Genomic DNA, 18,122 nt, shown 5'->3' with positions numbered 1-18,122 from the left:
TATTCCTGCAGCTAAATTGCTCATTATTAAATATAAATAATATAAAAAGAAATAAAATTCTATCATTTATTATATTATTTTATCTCATTATTAAGTTTTTATTTTATTATTTTAACTTTTATTAAATTTGTTTTTTATATAAACAAAATAAAGTTGTATTCGTTATTAAAATCATTATATACTTGTCAAAAATTTCATTTTACAATTTTTTTAACTCATATAGAAGTGTTCACATAGAAGTGTTCACTCTCCGATAACTCTTTTGCTCTTGTAAAAAATACACACGCCACCTATTGACCCTTAAGGGACCACTGGGTGGTCGATCCCTTTTCTACCCCGAAAGTGCCACCGGCCCCCTTGAGAACTACAGGGTATTTACATATACACATACATATATGTATACTCTTATTAATGTTCTTACTTTGTTCTGCCACACTTCCAAAACTCTACATCTGGACCGCTGCTTCCAGTCAAATCTTTTAAGTTTCAGCTGCACTTTCCTCTGTTACAGATATGTAAATTCAATTAGTTATTAATATCCAAATTGCACAATTATATATGTATGTACTCACCAGAAAACAGAGAAAGAATCGCCTCCCAAGTCTTTTAATACCGTTTCCATTTTTTTACTTTCTCACAAACAAATAGTTACTCAAAAACACGTCATTCACTTCCAAGCGCCCGAAAAATTATGACAAAGTCTAGACAATGCAACTCTTTCTACCCCCACCCTTGCCACTGCAGCGGACGAAAAGTAGCAAAGAAGAAGAAAAAGGGTGGACTTCTCTAAAGTCAAATGCGCTCAGCATCAAAATTCATAGAAAAAGGTCCGCCCTAATATACACACACATTCACTTGTTTTGACCTGTCAACCACACACACATACACACATGTATTACATATGTATCCATTTATTGCGTCTTAAAATTTCGTTTGACTCTTCCTTGTTTTTAGGGCAATTTCAGAACATTTTTTTTGCTATTTTGTTCTACGTTTTAGGGCGATTTCGCCCTAAAAAGAAGGAATTACTTTTGGAGTCGACTCATAAAAATTCGCCCTAAAAAGTAGGGCAAATTGGCCTTTTTGAAAAAACTAACCCTAAAAAATATTTTCCATGGCGATTTTTCGTATATTTAGGGCTAGCCACCCGTATAATAAGAAAATTTTTCGTAGTTTTAGGGCTACCTCGGTTTTAGGGCGACTTTCCTAGTATTTAGGTAAAAATTTCTATGAGTGTAAAGCAAACCCTGTAGAATTGCAACTGATAAGAAAGGTTTAATCGTATTATAGCAAGTAACTGTGGTATTTATAGCACTCCTTGAGGAATTGCTGCTGATAGAGAATATCGATGCTCAAATGTCAATAAACTCACTATATTATAATGGATCATAATACGTACAAGAGAAATTCCACTTTAGAAAATCACTTTTAAATAATATCTATGTGATTCCAGGTGTAATTGGTTATAAAACCTTAATTTTAGTACAAAAAAGAGTTGTAAAAAAAAGTTCATTACAAAAAGTATTGTGTTTATTTGAAGGAAAAGTTAGGAACTAATCTATTATGCTTTGACAATATATCCGATATAAAGATGATATTTGATATTTTTATCTCTGACTTATTTTTTATAAAACATTAAGTTTAATTGTATTGTATTAAAATTGAACTTTACGAGGAGCTCGAACAATTGAAGGTCTCGGCGAAAGCAGGCATGGTGGGTAGAATTTTGTTGAATCCGGAATTATAGTCGGACATAATAAATACGTGTAGGAATCGCTGTCCATATTGCAAAAAGAAAAGCTCCTTTAGCGGCACATCGGTGTAGAAGGGCTGTGATAGGTCAAATCCTGATTCCTTGGAGAAGTAAGCATCGTGAATTAAATCTAGGATAACTAGGTCCAATCTGTTTAGGTCCTCAATTGTCTGGGTTGCTTCGTCAACGCAGAGCAATGTTTTGTGAGTAAATATATCTATATCATCTAAAGATTTCACAAAGTTAGTCAGGTCCTTGCAATCGTAGTCAGCGTCCAAGTTATGAAAGGCTGCGAGTATTTGCCGAGCTAAGAAGTTGCCAATTCCATTGAACTACAATTAAAAAAGATTTTTTAGGCATTTGATATGGAAAATTACGGATATTTTAATTACCTTAAAGACTTCGTGACCACGGGTCATAAACAAAGGTTCGGCCAAAAATGTATAGGGAATGTTGATTGTGTTAAAGTCGACGTCATTGGAGATGTCAAGTGTAAACGGAGATGAGCTCACCGGTTGATCCAATTTTTCCAACATCCGACGAGTGCGTAACATGGATAACTTTAATCGCATGGTATCCAAATTGTCATCGTCATCTAAGTCAAGATCTGCATAGTAATCCATCACAAAGCTTCGGTGATCTTTATCACTTGGCATGCTGCCCACATTTATGGTGATTCCGTCAAGAAACTTTAGAAAAGCAGATATCTGGGAGAGTGGTAAATTCAGGCGATTCCTTTCCAATCTTCGTTTAAATGACTTGATTATAGCTTTAAATATTTGAGGGACCTGGGACTGATAATCCTTCACTTTCTTCTCACCCAGGACATGTTCCTCAAAGAGCAGCAGGCTGCCAAAAAACATATCCGTCCTCACAAGTTCAGCGCAGTTATTCGAGTTAGGCCAGACCTGACTTTCTTCGAAGCGATCCAGTAGGTAGTATATGACAGTCTCTTGGTTGTACGTGCTCAACAGTTTATTAAGTTCCACCAAATATCGAACATCGTCGATCTGTAACTGGAAACTCGGCTCAAACTGCCGTTCAAAGACGATCTCGAGATACTTTTTTAGGGAAACTCCATACTGACTTTCAAGCTGCTGAAGAGTCAAACGCTTTCCATTATATGGATCCGTTTGGCTTTTACGTAGATCTTCTATAGCTTGAGCAAGGGTTCTTAAATCGTGAGCCATGAACCCAGCTTGACTTTTGTTATATAGTTTTTCAGCTACACGGTCCTCGTTGTACCATACATAAATCATGGGCTTGGCTTGCTTGATCACCACCAGGTACTTGGAGTAATCCTCGGGATCCACTTTAAGTCTCAGTTTGAGTAGCACGTCATCCAGGCCAAAGCGATTCAATCGGGCGAGGGTCACAAGCCACTGAAAACGTTCCTTGGGCCACTGAATGCCAAAGCCATATCGAGTGTATTGGGGCCAAGGGATGTCGACGTCTGGCTGAATGGACTTTACATAGTTACCCCTTTCCTTGGCCGTTTGGCAGGTGTTGTACAGCTTGGAAACCATATCCTCTACACTGCCACGTTGGTAGGTTCCATTTTTTAGTTGTTCAAACAGTGAATGGTACTTAAGAGACATATTCTCCTCCGAAATACGTTCCTCAGCTTGTCTTATGGGCTCATCATACTCGTATATTCCAATGAAATAGTGCTTGAAATCCACACATGGGTCTGCAGAACCGTTCTTGGACCGCAGTATATTGTGCAGGATTTCATCATTCTGATTTAAGAACACTTGTCTCTCAGCAGCCTCTGTGGATAATCCAAAAATCAAGAAACATCCGAGCCACTTAAGTATTGTTGCGTTCCCATCCATGTCTGACTATGAACTAAAAAGCCTAAAAAAAAAGGGAAGTCGAAAACTGATTATAGCTTACATAGTTTAAAAGGGCAAAAGACCCAAAAAGCATTACTCGTTCCTGGCACCGATCAGCTTCACAATCGTTCCTAATTTGGAAATCAAACATGTGCTCAACGAAGAAAAAGAACACATAATCTAAAATAAGTATACCCGTTAGTCGTAGACTAAAAGGGTATATTGTATTCGCGAAAAAGTATTGTCCGTCCATGTCCGTCTGTCCGTATGAACGCTAAGATCTCGGGAACTACAAAAGCTAGAAAGTTGGGACCAACACACGCATATTTTTGGGCTTCCTACGCATCGCAAGTTTGTTTCAGCTAACCGCCACGCCCACTCTAAAGCCCACAATCGCCATAGAGAACTTTACAAATGTTGTAAAAATGTAAATGCAATTTTGTTATGTTGATTAATACCCATTAAAATGTAAAAGAAAATTTTTAAAAATTATGAACAAAAAATTAAACAGACACTAGATGGCGCTGACGACTGACTATCTCCATCTCCCTCGGACTACCTTTATCTGAGTAACGGGTATCTGATAGTCGAAATACTCGACTAGCCATCTCCCTTGTTTTCATTAGGAACCTTTTTAAATATAATGAAAAAGACTACTGTATTTTGATCGCCCAGTAGCAGTGGTTTTAAATGCAAATTTATTTATTTGATTCTATGGATATTAGGGTTTCAAATATTAATCTGAACACAATCGAGGTTTTATCTCAAGTTGGAAGAAAAAAACTTTTTATTACAAAGACAACATGTTTCTTATAAACACAGATTTGGGAACTTATCGATTAAAAAAATTCCGGTTTAAAGGCGACATTTGACCACAAAAAGATTACAAGAATTGGTTTTTATCTCTGGTGTATCATAGGAGAATTCGAGCAATTAAAAGCTTCAATGAAAGCGGGCATTGTTAAAAATAATTTTTCGGTTTTGGTACTAAAGTAATATATAAAAAGAGGTAGATGCCTCTGGGCAAATTGTATGAAGAAAAGCTGTTTCAAGGGCACATCAGTGAAAATATGCTGCAGGTGATCATATCCGGATTCTGTAGAGAAGTAGGCATCGTGAACCAAACTCATTAAGTTTAGTTTCACTCCGAGTATGCCACCAATTGTATAGTAAAAGTTCTCAGAGCAGCGAAATGTTTTGTTAGTATATATATCGTGGTCATCTAAAGACTTTCCCAAATTGATAAGATCCTCGCAATTGAAGTCGACGTCCCAGTTATGAAAGGCTCCAAGTACTTTTTCAGCGAGTAATGTGCCAATTGAACCGAACTAAAATTAAGAAAGTGTAAGGCATTTGATAAGCAGTTATAGGGATCTCATATTTACCTTAAAGACCTCGTGACCACGGGTCATAAACAAAGGTTCGGACAAAAGTATATAGGGAATGTTGATTGTGTTAAAGTCCACGCCATTGAAGATGTCGAGTGTAGACGGAGATGAGCTCACCGGTTGATCCAATTTCTCCAGCATCCGACGAGTGCGTAACATGGATAACTTAAGCCTCATGGTATCCAAATTGTCATCGTCATCCAAATCAAGATCTGCATAGTAATCCATCACAAAGCTTCGGTGATCTTTATCACTTGGCATGCTCCCTACATTTATGGTCAATCCGTCCAGAAACTTTATAAAAGCAGATATCTGCGAGAGTGGTAAGTTCAGGCGATTCCTTTCCAACCTTCGTTTAAACGACTTGATTATAGCTTTAAATATTTGAGGGATCTGGTCCTGATACTCCTTGAATTTTTTCTCACCCAGAACATGTTCTTCGAAGAGCAGATCGCTTGCAAACAACATATTCGATTGTACAATGTCACCGCAATCATCATTGTAATGGGTCAACGAGCTCATATAATCTTGAAAGCGTACCATTAGGTAGCAGGCAACAATCTCCTGGTTGTATGTGCTCAAAAGTTGATTAAGTTCCACCAAATAGTTCACATCATCGATCAGTAAGTGGAAACTCGGCGCGAACCGGCGTTCAAAAACAGTCTCGAGATATTTTCTTAGGGAAATTCCATAATCACTTTCTAGCTGCTGAAGGGTCAAACGCTTTCCCTGAAATGATTTGGTTCTTTTCTCATCTAGACTTTCTAAAGCTAGTAGAAGATTGTTTAAGTTTTCAGACATGGACTTAGCTTGACTCCTCTTGAATCCTTTTTCTATTAAATCGTTCTCGTTGAACTCACTGTCAATTCTGTAGTCTCTGAACAAATCTTTATGTCTCGTTTCGGATTGTTTGATCACTACCAAGGGCTCAGTATGATTCTCGCGATCCACTTTGATCTTTAGATTTAGTAACACGTCTTTCATGCCATAGCGTTGCAATCGGGCGAGAGTCACCAGCCATTGGAAACGTTCCTTTGGCCACGGAAGGCCATCTGGAGTATTTAGAGGCCAGGGAAGATTAATGTCCGGCTGCACGTACTTCACATAATCAGATCTTTGGCGTCCGGGGGTTTGGCAGGTGTTATACAGCTTGAAAACCATTTCCTCGACACTGCCCGCTTCGTAGGTTCCATTTTTCAGTCTTTCAAACATCGAATGGAACTTGCGATTAGTCTTCTCCCTCGCATTGTTTTCCTTAGATAGTTGTGCGTACATGTAATCGTCTTTGGCATTTAAATATCCTTTAAAATCCAGACATGGGTCTGCTGTATCGTTAATTGAGCTCAGCATGCTGTGCAGAATTTCATGATTCTGATTTAAAAACACCTGTCTCTCAGCAGCCACTGTGGAAAGTCCCAAAAGGAACAAGCATCCGAGCCACGTAAATGCTGTTGATCTCCCATCCATGTCCAAAGTAAAACTGATAAGTTTAAAAAAATAGCCGTGGAACTATAAGTCTGATTATGGAAAAGTTCAGAAGGGCAAAAGAGCCAAAAAAGTAACAACACATTATTTCCTCTCTGCTCCTAGATAAGAATGAAATCAATAGCTACATTCATGAGATTAATAAGAAAATATAAAAACTTAAATTAAAAACATATTTAAATATAATTAATGGAACTTCCAGGAGCCAACAAGAATTATGTATGTATAAAATATTATACTATTTTTTTTATAAAGTTTAAAAAGGCCAATTTGCAGAAAAACCGCGAATTAAAAAATTTTTTTTTTTAAGTTTGGACTATATTTTGCACCATTATGGGTGTTATTTTTATCTGAAAGCTTGACAAAAATAATAATTTCTGGGTATTTTTATTTATTTTTTACCCCACGTAATTTAAAATTAGAAATAAATTAAACAAAAAAATAACATCGCCATATCTTCGCTTCTGTCAAATGGATTTTTTTATACCCTTGCAGAGGGTATTATGATTTCAGTCAGAAGTTTGCAACGCAGTGAAGGAGACATTTCCGACCCCATAAAGTATATATATTCTTGATCAGCATCACAAGACGAGTCGATCTAGCCATGTCCGTCTGTCCGTCCGTCTGTCCGTCCGTTTCTACGCAAACTAGTCTCTCAGTTTTAAAGCTATCGGGATGAAACTTTCGTAAAAGTCGTATTTCTATTGCAGGTAGTATATATGTCGGAACCAACCGGATCGGACAACTATATCTTATAGCTCCCATAGGAAGGATCAAAAAAAAAAACGTAAAAAAATTCTAGCTCCGGTGTTTTTTGAAATTTTACCTTCTACTCTTGGGAATATTTTTTTTTATATATTTCTGAAATTCGCTTTTTTTGTTTTTTAAATCGGATCACAATATCATATAGCTGCCATAGGAACGGTCGAAAAATTAAATGGAAATTAATGGGAAAAAAATTATATCTTTGTTGGTTTTTATTACATTCCCTTCTACTCTGTGATATGACTATTTTGAAATATTTCCGAATTTCGATTTTAATTTTTAAAAGATCGAACTACTATATCATATAGCTGTGATAGAAACGATCGAAAAATTAATGTGAAATAAAAAGAAATTTAATTTTTGTTAATTTTGCGATTTGAAAATTAATAGAATGATCTGCAAGGGTATATAAGCTTCGGCTTGCCGAAGCTAGCTTCCTTTCTTGTTTTAAATTATTTTTAAATGGTGTGATAGTGTCATAAAAATTAGATATAGTTTTGACACCATGAAGAAAATCTCAATACGTTTCACAAAGAATCACCCATATATTACTTACTACTGAAGGTTCATAATATTTATAGTCCTTTATTTGAATGTAAGTATAAAATGCAATTGAGCAGCTAAAAGCTGGTAGGTCATAAACACTAAATCTACGGGCACATCCCTTGTCTAAGTACAATGAACACTTCTGAGTTTGTTGTTTAAGGCGCGCGCGTTTTGGAACAAATCGAACAACTTAATGCATATGGCATGGGCGAGTAAGGGCTGTGGATGGGCGGAGCTCCGGACAGCTAGGAAATGTCTCTCAAAGTATTCGGCTTGGTGCCGTCCATGTCGAAGCAGCGACAATTGCACGAGGATACGGGGCACTCTGAATTTTGTCTATAAAATGGTTAAATTTCCAGATTAAAATATCAAAATGCTTGAATTCCAACTCACTTGAACCACTGCATGATGTGCTCGGTGTGTCCGCCGTGGCGACAAGTTTGACACCAGGAGAACCACTTCGAGAAGGGCTTCGTCTGCCAGCCGGGAACCTCGGGCGACGTGTTCGGCGTCTCCCCATTGCTCATGTTCACCATGGTGCCCATGTGCATCAGGCAGAGCGAGCAGCGAGGCAGCGGCTTTCGGCAGCTGGGGCAGGAGGAGAGTCGATTGGTGCTGGTGGTGGTGCTCCTCGGACGTGGCTCGTCTAGCAAGGCATTCGAAACAGACTTGCCGCAAAAGTTGCAGGAGAGAAAAACGGTGCGGGAACTGCGCGAAGATGCGCGAATGCCCTCGATCTTGATGTCCAGCTCAGCACGTTTCTCCCAGAGACCCCAGCTGTTCAGGTGATCCAGGTAGCTGGCGATCCAGTACTGAATGCGCTTGTCCGCAAAGTGCTCCTGCCGGAAGTAGTTGATGGCCACCAGGGCTACAGTCTAAAGGATAAAGCACATTAGATTAGTACAAAACCAGGGTTCGGAAAATAACACACACTGTAAATAACTTGTTTTATTAAGATGTTAAATGTCAAAGTTTTAAGTTCAAATAAGTTATTAACATATGTGTTAAAAATTTTAGCCTACATATGCTAGAAACATAAATAACACACATGTCATTTGTGTTATTTACACGACGTGTTTTTTACACAACGTGTTTTTAACACAATGAATTTTTGACATTTAAGTGACAGCTCACCATATATGTAAATAAATTGATTCTGCCTACCGTTACTAATATAATGTGTCTATTTTATAAAAAATTTGTATGTTTTTTCAAATATCTATTGAATTAAAACATTTTGTAACAAAACATAAATATCTTCTAGTAAATAACCTCACCTGCACATCGAAGCTTGTGTCCATGTAGGATTGCAGTATGTTGATTCCATCCAGCGACTCCCCGGTCAACAGCAAGCCATTCAAATCACCGCCATCGATGGCCGCCTGGATTTGCTGAGTCACATAGTCAGCCAGCTTGGTCTCCGAAAGATATTTGCAGGCGAAGGCCATGCGATCCGACATCGAAACGCCTTCTTCCTTCAGCACCGCATCGAAATTATCCTTCTCCATGGTGAGGAAGGAGAAAATAGCTCTCAAATGTGGATCGTGTATCTGCATATTGGCACTGGACCGTTGATTCCGCCACGTGGAGCTGCAGCGATCTGCATTGAAGCTGGACAAGGCGATCACGGTGATCCTGTACATGCTGGGATCCCTCATGTTGTCCGCCGCCGAGGAAAGAATGTTGCAGGCGTGAAAGATTTTGAGGTGGAACACACAGATCATGGCTGCACGGCTGTACTCCTTGTTGGCATACAGCTGATCAATAAAGCGCTCCAGTTCCTGCTCAAAGGCCCAGCCGCAGAGTTGAAGGGCCAGGTCACGTTGCTCGCTCCTAAAAACGTATTTTGGGATTAAAACAAAAGGCGTATAATAGCAAAGCTCATTAGAAACTAGAGCCCTGCGTGAATCATAAATTTTTTGTTTTATCATAGTATGCCATGAAATTTCTGATTTGTTTAATCCAATTCTATGTGAAATAAATTGAATGTTTTTCAAATTAAATTCGAATTGAATGAATGAATGAATATTTTTTATGAATTTTTTTAATTTGCCAGATTTAAAAAAGTGAAAAATTTTTAATACATCAATGTTAACTGCCTAGTAAATTAAATTCAGGCTGATTTAATCACAAAATTATGGGCCTTTCTTCTTCAAAAGAAATTGTCGTTTGAATTATTTCGGAATTCATGCCGTTCATTCATTCAATTCTATTAAACTCAAAATTCAAACTCATTCAATTCTTTTAAACTTAAAATTCTTATTAATTTATTCATATAAAACAAAAAATTCAAAATAGTTCATTGAATCCATTCATGCAGGGCACTAAAAGAAACATACCTGTAACATATCAGCTTATTGGAGTTATTGATTCCCTCTGGCCACTGGAGCACCTGAGATTCGATGCGGGAGCTGGCCATCAAGGCCTCCGAGGTGTGTCCCAGATTGATGCCCAAAGTGGCCTTCAAGCCCGTCAACCGATCCTCGCTGTAGACATTGTTCAGCGTGGACCAAACATTCCGCAGATACGGTGTCAAATGGAGCTCTGCAAATCGCTTGTTATCCGGCTTAATGCCATAATCCTCGAGAGCCCGTTGACGTGTCTCGTCCACAAGGTCGAGTTCAAAGAGTTCCGGCTCTATGAGGTCCACATTCAAGGGCGAACCACCGGGGGTGTTGAAGTCCAGCGAGCTCCCGCTATTCGTGCTGCAGCTGCTCGTGGGCTGTTGCTGCGTGGGCGTGGCCGCTGTGGTGGAAGTAGGAGAAGCAGGTGTATAAAGAGGACGCTGCATGAGCAGTGGCAACTGCCGGCGATTGCTGTGCGCCGTGTGCAGCGTGGCTGGCAGTCGAAAATCCAGGATATTCAGGGCATCCGCCAAAAGAAGAGCCCTTTCGAAATCTCTCGAATGCCACGACAGGCAATTAACAAAAGAAAACTTTCCACTATGCTGATATTTAGCCGGAAAGGGGCTAATCTGCCGTTTGACGTGGTAAATCTCTCCGGAATTCTCGGTATCCACACTCCGAATGTCGTAGAGGGTGATGTAAGAGGAATCCCTTTGCAGGGAGGAGAGCAAGCTCGTTCTCGTGGGACACCAAGCGATCTGCAGATGATTCTTCGAGGACTGAATCTGCCTGAGAGGACTCTTGATGTTTCGCGGATCCCACAGCGTGATCACTGAGTCCACATAGCTGCAGAGGTAGTTGCCATTGGGGGAGACCGAGAGTCCCTGGACTGTCTTTGTTTGAATGCTCTGGCAGGTGGCGTTGCTCTCTGTGGATTGGATAAATATATTACTATAAAATCTATAACTTTGGAACTTTTAGAACTAAAAGGCTACCGCTAATATGCGAAATTACCACAATATATACCATTATATACCCCTATAACTTCATATTTATCTTGATTTAAAGGTATAATTTAGCTGGAAACACTTTCTCTGATATAAACGATAGGGAAATCTCTATAAACCCACTCACGTTTCAGATCGAACAGCTTAAAAACCCAAAAACTTCATAACTAGCTTGATTTCAAGGTTTATTTTAGCTGAAAACTGTCTTCTCGTATAGGATCCATAAAGAAATCTGTATAAACCGACTCACGTCTCAGATCGAACAGCTTATAACCCCTATAACTTCATAACTAGCTTTATTTAAAGGTATAATTTAGCTGGAAAATTTGTTCTCGTATAGGATCCATAAAAAAATTTATATAAACCGACTCACGTCTCAGATCGAACAGCTTAAAAACCCAAAAACTTCATAACTAGCTTGATTTCAAAGGTATAAATTAGCTGAAAACTGTTTTCTCGTATAGGATTGATAAAAAAATCTCTATAAAACGACTCATTTCTCAGATTGAACAGCTTATATGCCCCTATATTTTCATAACCAGTTTGATTTCAAGATATAATTTAGCTGAAAACTGTTTTCCCGTATAGAATCCATAAAGAAATCTGTATAAACCGACTCACGTCTCAGATCGAACAGCTTAATCATCTTTTGGCTCATGCCCGCGATGACAGTGCGATGATTTCGATCCCAGCAGATCGAATTGGCGGACTCGCCGACGCCAAAGAAGTTGGCCGTCTCCTTGGGAACACCTCGTTCGATGTCCCAGATGGTGATGCAGGTGTCATTCCGATGGCGATCGTGGCCAATGGCCAGGATATTGGCGTCCAGCTCGTTCCAGGCGAGGCAGGTGCACATGCGCTGCTGTCGAGGAGCTGCAAAATATGACAGGATTATTAGATAATAAATATCGGGTAATAGGTATCCCTAGTTAACCCACTGTACTCCCAGCTGCTGTCGTAGGTGTCCCGAAAGTTGCATATCCCGATTTTGCCATCCGCCAGACCCACCGCTATAATCGGTTGGTCGCTGTGATAGGAGGTGGCCACGCAGCGGGCATATTGATAGTGCGATTCGTTGGCGAGGTAGTTCACGGATATATAAGGCAGGCGACCTGGAAAATTAAGGGTATTATACAAATCTATAGAGAAATTAAAAACCTTACTTTTCTGGCTGTGATCATCTTTGCGGCGCACCTCGTACAAATGGATTTCCTGGCCCCACGACACGAATTTGTCGGGAAAGTGCGGAAACCAGCTGAGTCCGTGTGTATTGCCGCTCATCGTGGCCGATTTTCCATCGATATGAAAAGTGAATTTTCACTATTAACTAAATTGCGTCGCGTTATCAGTGGGCAAAAACAAAAACGTGAGATAAACAGTGCACTGAGCAAGAAGAAGAAGAAGAGGCACACATACACACACATACTAGCCGGTTGAACAGCTGTTGCGGTTTCTTAACCAACACTGCTCGTCAATCGTTATCGATGTTATCGACTTCTGCGTAAGCAATTTTGTTTTATTTTTTAGAAAGCAAACGTGTTTAATTTTCTAACTCATATTTGCAATGCTGCCCAAGACGCCCAAGCCAGCCATTTGGAGATTCATCAAGGGAAGTGCCAAGACTCTGTTTGTTCTGGAGGCGGTTTGCTTTGCGGCCAGCTACGGTGTCTATTATCGCATGAACACAAATCGAGGTGAGCGGAGGATCTTTATATAAGTACTGTAGATAATTATCCTATTTTTGCAGAGTTCCGTCAGCACATTCACGAAAACTATCCCTTTGTGCTGGACTATTACTATAAAATTGGTGAAATTGTGGGCGATAGTACAGTGCGACAGGCGGATGCGAGTTATTGGAGCGCCCTGAAGAAGAGCGACTAGAATTAGGAACAAAAACCATTCAAAATGCTTAGTAATCCCTATTTGAAGTCCGTCTTGTGGCTGATTGGCTTTGGTGGCATGGGCTATGGCCTGATGGTGCTGACCGAGCCGAATGCCGAGAAAATTGAACGCATCAAGGCATCCGTTTCGAGTTCAAAACTCAGCGCAGATGACCAGCGAAAGGCCCTGTTTATGAAGAAGCTGCAGGAGGCGGCCACCACCAGTACTCCAGTCTACAGACCACCGGCTGACAAATAGGACAATTAGGCAGCTTTACCATTTACGATTCACCAATTTGTTATATTTTTAAATACAAATGTTAAGCATTTAATGTGTTTTGTTGTGTAAACAGTGGTCAGGTAGGGTGTCTCAGTTTTAGGGATAATAAAGTTTTTTTTAAACTAAATAACATGGAACCCCAACATTTCCTGTTAACCGTAACATTTGCTGTTACATATTCTTGACCCACCCTACTTACGTAAGTGTTGCAAAACGCCTGCTTTTAATCAGCATCAATCTCATCTTAGCGCAATTGCATTTAAATTGACAATTAATTGCTTTTATTGACAGAGATTAACGTAAACAAAGACGCACACCATGTCCGCGGGTAATGTGCCCTTGGTGGGCATGGCCAAAGTGCCGCCGGCCATCCAGTTCGATGCCAAGAAGGACTTTCACACGCGGACGCATCAGCAGGAGTTGGATGAAGCTTTTCTGGGCAACGAGCGGCGTCCGTGGATTCGCCAAAAGGCTCGCAAGGACACGCGTCGCGAGCGGGAGATCCTCAATGGGCTGCTCTCGTCCACCACCGTGGAAATGGACTACGCCAGCAGTTGTGTGGACAAGCTGATTGCCGAGGACATTAGCTACCGCGATTTGGCCTCGCTCACCGACGAGGATTTGGAATTGTTCGGCTTCAAGTCGGCGAATCAACGCAAACAGCTACTGGAGATGTTCGACAAGATGCCCAATCAGGATCCTAGCTACGAGTACCTTCGCAGCCATCCGGAGGCCAAGGCCTACAACAATCAGATAATCGGCAACGCGGGCAGCCACTTTATGTCCTTGCGCGCCTCCTTGGCGGTCACCAACTACAAGCTGCAGATCTCCACGCCCGAGGATGTCGTCGTGGGCGACAAACGCTATGCCAGCTGCTTCGCCTTGGAAACGCTTAAGAGCGTCAAGCAGATCACCGAGGAAATAGCCCAGGATCTCAGGAAAATCGAAGCGAATGCCCAGAATGCAAGGAACCAGAAGGAAATTCAGGCTAAGGAGACCAACAAGAAGGTGAAGATAAAATAAGATAGAAAGGATATGCCAAAATAGCTTAGTGTTCTATATTTTGAGCACATATTTTATGTTAGTTTCCTATTATAGCCCTGCAATGATTTATTTTGAATTTTTTGTTAATTTTGAGTTTAATAGATTTGAATGAATGAATGGCATGAATTCCGAAATAATTCAAACGACAATTTCTTTTGAAGAAGAAAGGGCATATTTTTGTGATTAAATCTGCCTGAATTTTATTTACTAGTCAGTTAACATTGATTTGTAAAAAATTTTCCACTTTTTGTTCTCAAAAAAAAAAAACACAAAAAAATTTGGCAAATTCAAAAAATTCATAAAAATTATGTATTTATTCATTTAATTCGAAATGAATTAGAAAAACATTCAATTTATTTCACATAGAATTGAATTAAACAAATCAGAAATTTAATGGCATACTATGATAAAACAAAAATTGAATGATTCACGCAGGGCTCTATTTCCTATTAATATTTTATTAAAACTTATATTTGCTTTTCATTCCAGAAAAAGTTCAGCCTGGCCACCGTTTTTTACTTCACCACCTTGGCCGTTGGATTCTCGTGCGCCTGGTTCTGGTGGTGGACCAAATTCCACAGTGCTCCCCGACTGGAGCGGATCTCTGTTCAGACTTAAGGCACAACGAAGCATTTAATATCTGCCATTTCCATTTTTTTATAGCATCTAAGTTTATAGAATTTACATAGTATTTTTTGTTAAGCTTTCGCATAATCTCAAGTTGTCATGAAGTTTTACTGCCCCAACATGAATAGACACTAAAAGTTGTATTAACAAGTTGAAAAATTGGTGTATTTATTGCCTTAAACTGACTTCTTCGGCGAGAAGGAGAAAACCCAACTGGACATAGGAATCCACGTGCTCGGGAAACTCCCATAAAGTAGTAAACGCGATAAGTTGGCTTCTTTCCGTCGAGTGAGCAATGTTTTCTATAGGAAAAATAATGAATAAATAGTTACTAAAATTATTTTTATATAGGAAGTGCCTTAAATTAAGAAAAAGGGGCATTTTAATTATTTATTATATTAGGAAAACCTTCTTACCGGCAACTTCCTTCTTGACCAAAGCCTCCTGTTCATATCTTTCTGCAAGTTCTTTGGTAAATGCCACAAATTGTGGCAACTTCCAGGACCTGTAGAATATCGTACCCGCTGCGGCGCCTGGCAATTTACAAATTGCTCTAAGTTGTCTAAGGATCTCCTTTGTATTATTCGCTATATCCCCGAAAATCGAGGCTATAATGGCCAACTTGTTGCACGGCAGGAGCAGATCATCCGGATAACTGGAGGTCACCCCGTCGTCCTGGCTTTTTTCCAGGCACTTGGTTTTTTTGGCCTCAATGGCATAGCAAATGGCGGTGCCCCGCTGCTGTGCCAATTGCCATTTGGCGTAATTATCCTGGAGTTGCTTGACTATCGTCTCCAATCTCGTTTTGCAGGTGGCCAAGTTGGAATCATGACTTGTGGGCGATTGCAGGCGGGGACTGTCCAGATCTGTTTGGTAAATAAATAAGTAATTAGTTCCACATATATTTCAAGATTACCCACATCGAACTGGTGTCAGGAAGGCATTTATATTGGGTTCACTGGCTTTTTGCGGAGTTTTATTTGCTTTGGTCATTTTGTAAACAATGTAAAATGTTGTTTACTTTCGGTCAAGTGTGTGCACACCTCTGTGCGAAAAAATGTTAAACACATGTTAGTTAAGTTTGAACGTTTTGCAACACTATTAAATTTTAATATCGATAGTTGGCTTTTTGTGTATAAAAATTATTTAAAAGTAAAAAGTAAATATATAAAAAATCTTTTAATAAATAGTATGTTATTTTCTTTTGCTTATAAGCAAGAGCTTTTATTGGGAAACGTAAAAATTTTAATAAGTTAACTATCGATAAATTCAAAATCGAAAGCCAATGCGTACACACCCTATTCTAGAAAATTTTAAGCTCACAAAAAGTGCCGGTAATTGTCTAGACAAATCCTTCATTTTCCTTTGAATTTTCACTCAGAACGCAACTAAAGACAAATTACAGAAAAAATGTCGACCTGGACTCCACTTGAATCCAATCCCGAGGTGAGAAACTTATACATTTAAATCCTACTTTCGCTACTTGCAGCACTAGCAAATTCCTTTGTTGTGGCTTTTCGCGAAAATGTCGGCTTCCTTTTGGGGGAAAATAAGTGAAAAGACGCCATTAAATTTTCCCATTCCCAGGTCCTGACCAAGTACATACATAAACTGGGCGTGTCGCCAGCCTGGTCGGTAACTGACGTCATCGGACTGGAGGAGGACACTTTGGAATGGATTCCGCGTCCCGTGAAGGCGTTCATTTTGCTCTTTCCTTGCAGCGAAACGGTGGGTTATAATCGGGTTTTTGACTATCTTTAATAACTAATCTTCCACTTTCAGTATGAGAAACATCGCGCCGAAGAGCACGAACGCGTGAAGGATGGGCAGGATCAGCATCCCGCCGATCTCTTCTATATGCGCCAGTTTACCCACAACGCCTGTGGCACCGTCGCCTTGATCCACAGCGTGGCCAACAACAAAGAGTAGGTTAAAAGATTTTAAAATATGTGATTTTCTTACGGTATTTTTATTTTTTTATCGCATTATTAGTTTTAAATTAGGAATTTTTAATACTTAAAACAAATGCTCAGTTCCAGCAAATTTAATAATATTTCTTCCGTTATTACACTCAAAAAGTAATTCTTCCTAAAAATTATAATTCTTGTAGGCAATGGTGCTTTTTTTCCATTAATTTTCAGAAAACATGTTTTTCAAATCAATTTAAAAAAGGTCCCATTCACTTAAAATTTTAAAAAATTCAAAGCGAATACTTTTTTAAGGGTTAAAAACAACTTTTTTACTATTTCAAAATTGTTATAAAAAATTTCCATAGACTGTTCTTATTTGGCAAATTTAAATGATGATTTTTTGTTTTAAATTTAATGTTAAAATTATTTTCTGTCATTCATAAAAATTAGTTTAGAATAACGACATCAAAAGTCATGAAGTTTAGCTACCAATTAAAATCTTATAAGCATGTTATGATATTTTCTTAATATCAATTACACTTAATCTTTTGAGTTTAAAAAAATAGTAAAAATCACTGAAAAATAGTAAAAATTACTCCAGTAATAATTATCGTTTTAATGCGATTTTCATTTATATTTTTTATCTTATATTTTTTTTAGTGTTGACATCGATAGCGGTGTGCTGAAGGCCTTCCTGGAGAAGACCGCCTCGCTTTCGCCGGAGGAACGTGGCAAGGCCTTGGAGACCGACAAGGACTTCACCGCCGATCACCAGGCTCTGGCCCAAGAAGGTCAGACCAATGCCGCCGAGCACGAGACTGTGATCCATCACTTTATCGCCCTGGTCAACAAGGAAGGCACTCTGTACGAGCTGGACGGTCGCAAATCCTTCCCGATCAAGCATGGCTCAACTTCGGAGGAGACCTTTGTCAAGGATGCGGCCAAGGTGTGCAAGGAGTTCATGTCCCGTGATCCCGACGAGGTACGCTTCACTGTTTTGGCCCTGACTGCAGCGCAGGATTAGACTGGAACTGATCTCAAAATAACTTATATACCACCAGAATATACATTTAAATACCCACCATATTTTAAATCCGGCTGCATAGGCGAACGAAGCCCCGCCTTTCAGCCGGCCAACAGTTTACGCATATTTATTACATACGCCTTGAGCCAAAGCCACAAATGTATTGGGAACACTAAGATTGTTATTAAAGAGTGCACTCGAGCTTGATGCAAAGCTTATACTGAATAATGATG

The 18,122-nt window shown here is 39.4% G+C and overlaps 8 protein-coding genes across 8 annotated transcripts; 4 read left to right on the top strand and 4 right to left on the bottom strand.

Moving 5' to 3' along the window:
* Nucleotides 1–1,668: 1,668 nt before the first annotated feature.
* On the bottom strand, nucleotides 1,669–3,588 carry LOC108065954 (uncharacterized). Its single transcript, XM_044394825.1, has 3 exons — nucleotides 3,226–3,588; nucleotides 2,146–2,769; nucleotides 1,669–2,085 (listed from the first exon to the last, which is right to left on the bottom strand). The coding sequence occupies exons 1-3, from the start codon at nucleotides 3,586–3,588 to the stop codon at nucleotides 1,669–1,671; spliced, it is 1,404 nt and encodes a 467-aa protein (XP_044250760.1).
* A 667-nt stretch (nucleotides 3,589–4,255) lies between these two features.
* Nucleotides 4,256–6,394, bottom strand: LOC108065944 (neprilysin-1-like). Its single transcript, XM_017154213.3, has 2 exons — nucleotides 4,974–6,394; nucleotides 4,256–4,916 (listed from the first exon to the last, which is right to left on the bottom strand). The coding sequence occupies exons 1-2, from the start codon at nucleotides 6,324–6,326 to the stop codon at nucleotides 4,488–4,490; spliced, it is 1,782 nt and encodes a 593-aa protein (XP_017009702.2). The 5' UTR covers nucleotides 6,327–6,394; the 3' UTR covers nucleotides 4,256–4,487.
* Nucleotides 6,395–7,791: 1,397 nt separating this feature from the next.
* Nucleotides 7,792–12,535, bottom strand: mio (GATOR complex protein mio). Its single transcript, XM_017154321.3, has 7 exons — nucleotides 12,288–12,535; nucleotides 12,063–12,236; nucleotides 11,746–11,997; nucleotides 10,112–11,045; nucleotides 9,050–9,605; nucleotides 8,166–8,647; nucleotides 7,792–8,108 (listed from the first exon to the last, which is right to left on the bottom strand). The coding sequence occupies exons 1-7, from the start codon at nucleotides 12,403–12,405 to the stop codon at nucleotides 8,018–8,020; spliced, it is 2,607 nt and encodes an 868-aa protein (XP_017009810.1). The 5' UTR covers nucleotides 12,406–12,535; the 3' UTR covers nucleotides 7,792–8,017.
* A 99-nt stretch (nucleotides 12,536–12,634) lies between these two features.
* LOC108066005 (protein CEBPZOS) lies at nucleotides 12,635–13,012 on the top strand. The gene is made up of 2 exons (XM_017154322.3): nucleotides 12,635–12,818; nucleotides 12,872–13,012. Exons 1-2 carry the CDS (start codon nucleotides 12,689–12,691, stop codon nucleotides 13,003–13,005), a joined length of 264 nt encoding a protein of 87 aa, XP_017009811.1. The 5' UTR covers nucleotides 12,635–12,688; the 3' UTR covers nucleotides 13,006–13,012.
* A 17-nt stretch (nucleotides 13,013–13,029) lies between these two features.
* LOC108066006 (uncharacterized) lies at nucleotides 13,030–13,336 on the top strand. Its single transcript, XM_017154323.3, has one exon. It carries the CDS (start codon nucleotides 13,030–13,032, stop codon nucleotides 13,261–13,263), a length of 234 nt encoding a protein of 77 aa, XP_017009812.1. The 3' UTR covers nucleotides 13,264–13,336.
* A 162-nt stretch (nucleotides 13,337–13,498) lies between these two features.
* Nucleotides 13,499–15,114, top strand: daed (daedalus). Its single transcript, XM_017154188.3, has 2 exons — nucleotides 13,499–14,292; nucleotides 14,818–15,114. Exons 1-2 carry the CDS (start codon nucleotides 13,603–13,605, stop codon nucleotides 14,944–14,946), a joined length of 819 nt encoding a protein of 272 aa, XP_017009677.3. The 5' UTR covers nucleotides 13,499–13,602; the 3' UTR covers nucleotides 14,947–15,114.
* Nucleotides 15,115–15,121: 7 nt separating this feature from the next.
* Nucleotides 15,122–16,015, bottom strand: LOC108065928 (cyclin-dependent kinase 2-interacting protein). Its single transcript, XM_017154190.3, has 3 exons — nucleotides 15,876–16,015; nucleotides 15,372–15,821; nucleotides 15,122–15,257 (listed from the first exon to the last, which is right to left on the bottom strand). The coding sequence occupies exons 1-3, from the start codon at nucleotides 15,946–15,948 to the stop codon at nucleotides 15,124–15,126; spliced, it is 657 nt and encodes a 218-aa protein (XP_017009679.2). The 5' UTR covers nucleotides 15,949–16,015; the 3' UTR covers nucleotides 15,122–15,123.
* Nucleotides 16,016–16,243: 228 nt separating this feature from the next.
* Uch (Ubiquitin carboxyl-terminal hydrolase) lies at nucleotides 16,244–18,117 on the top strand. The gene is made up of 4 exons (XM_017154195.3): nucleotides 16,244–16,401; nucleotides 16,543–16,683; nucleotides 16,738–16,880; nucleotides 17,526–18,117. The coding sequence occupies exons 1-4, from the start codon at nucleotides 16,366–16,368 to the stop codon at nucleotides 17,887–17,889; spliced, it is 684 nt and encodes a 227-aa protein (XP_017009684.1). The 5' UTR covers nucleotides 16,244–16,365; the 3' UTR covers nucleotides 17,890–18,117.
* The last annotated feature ends 5 nt before the right edge of the window (nucleotides 18,118–18,122 follow it).

The sequence above is a fragment of the Drosophila takahashii genome, chromosome 2L (genome assembly GCF_030179915.1).
Source record: "Drosophila takahashii strain IR98-3 E-12201 chromosome 2L, DtakHiC1v2, whole genome shotgun sequence".
Lineage (NCBI taxonomy): Eukaryota > Metazoa > Arthropoda > Insecta > Diptera > Drosophilidae > Drosophila > Drosophila takahashii.
This window is presented reverse-complemented; position numbering and strand designations above follow the sequence as displayed.

Coding starts and splice junctions, on each gene's coding strand:
- daed (XM_017154188.3), top strand. CDS start 13,603: ATGTCCGCGGGTAATGTGCCCTTGGTGGGCATGGCCAAAGTGCCGCCG. Junction 14,293..14,817: donor CTAAGGAGACCAACAAGAAG/GTGAAGATAAAA, acceptor TTTTCATTCCAG/AAAAAGTTCAGCCTGGCCAC.
- LOC108066006 (XM_017154323.3), top strand. CDS start 13,030: ATGCTTAGTAATCCCTATTTGAAGTCCGTCTTGTGGCTGATTGGCTTT.
- mio (XM_017154321.3), bottom strand. CDS start 12,405: ATGAGCGGCAATACACACGGACTCAGCTGGTTTCCGCACTTTCCCGAC. Junction 11,998..12,062: donor CGACAGCAGCTGGGAGTACA/GTGGGTTAACTA, acceptor CATATTTTGCAG/CTCCTCGACAGCAGCGCATG. Junction 11,046..11,745: donor TAAGCTGTTCGATCTGAGAC/GTGAGTCGGTTT, acceptor TCCAATCCACAG/AGAGCAACGCCACCTGCCAG.
- Uch (XM_017154195.3), top strand. CDS start 16,366: ATGTCGACCTGGACTCCACTTGAATCCAATCCCGAG. Junction 16,402..16,542: donor CACTTGAATCCAATCCCGAG/GTGAGAAACTTA, acceptor TCCCATTCCCAG/GTCCTGACCAAGTACATACA. Junction 16,684..16,737: donor TCTTTCCTTGCAGCGAAACG/GTGGGTTATAAT, acceptor TTCCACTTTCAG/TATGAGAAACATCGCGCCGA.
- LOC108065928 (XM_017154190.3), bottom strand. CDS start 15,948: ATGACCAAAGCAAATAAAACTCCGCAAAAAGCCAGTGAACCCAATATA. Junction 15,822..15,875: donor CTTCCTGACACCAGTTCGAT/GTGGGTAATCTT, acceptor TTTACCAAACAG/ATCTGGACAGTCCCCGCCTG. Junction 15,258..15,371: donor GGTCAAGAAGGAAGTTGCCG/GTAAGAAGGTTT, acceptor TTTTTCCTATAG/AAAACATTGCTCACTCGACG.
- LOC108066005 (XM_017154322.3), top strand. CDS start 12,689: ATGCTGCCCAAGACGCCCAAGCCAGCCATTTGGAGATTCATCAAGGGA. Junction 12,819..12,871: donor TCGCATGAACACAAATCGAG/GTGAGCGGAGGA, acceptor CTATTTTTGCAG/AGTTCCGTCAGCACATTCAC.
- LOC108065944 (XM_017154213.3), bottom strand. CDS start 6,326: ATGCTGAGCTCAATTAACGATACAGCAGACCCATGTCTGGATTTTAAA. Junction 4,917..4,973: donor GTGGTCACGAGGTCTTTAAG/GTAAATATGAGA, acceptor TCTTAATTTTAG/TTCGGTTCAATTGGCACATT.
- LOC108065954 (XM_044394825.1), bottom strand. CDS start 3,588: ATGGATGGGAACGCAACAATACTTAAGTGGCTCGGATGTTTCTTGATT. Junction 2,770..3,225: donor CCAAGGAAAGGGGTAACTAT/GTAAAGTCCATT, acceptor CCGAGTTTCCAG/TTACAGATCGACGATGTTCG. Junction 2,086..2,145: donor GTGGTCACGAAGTCTTTAAG/GTAATTAAAATA, acceptor TTTTAATTGTAG/TTCAATGGAATTGGCAACTT.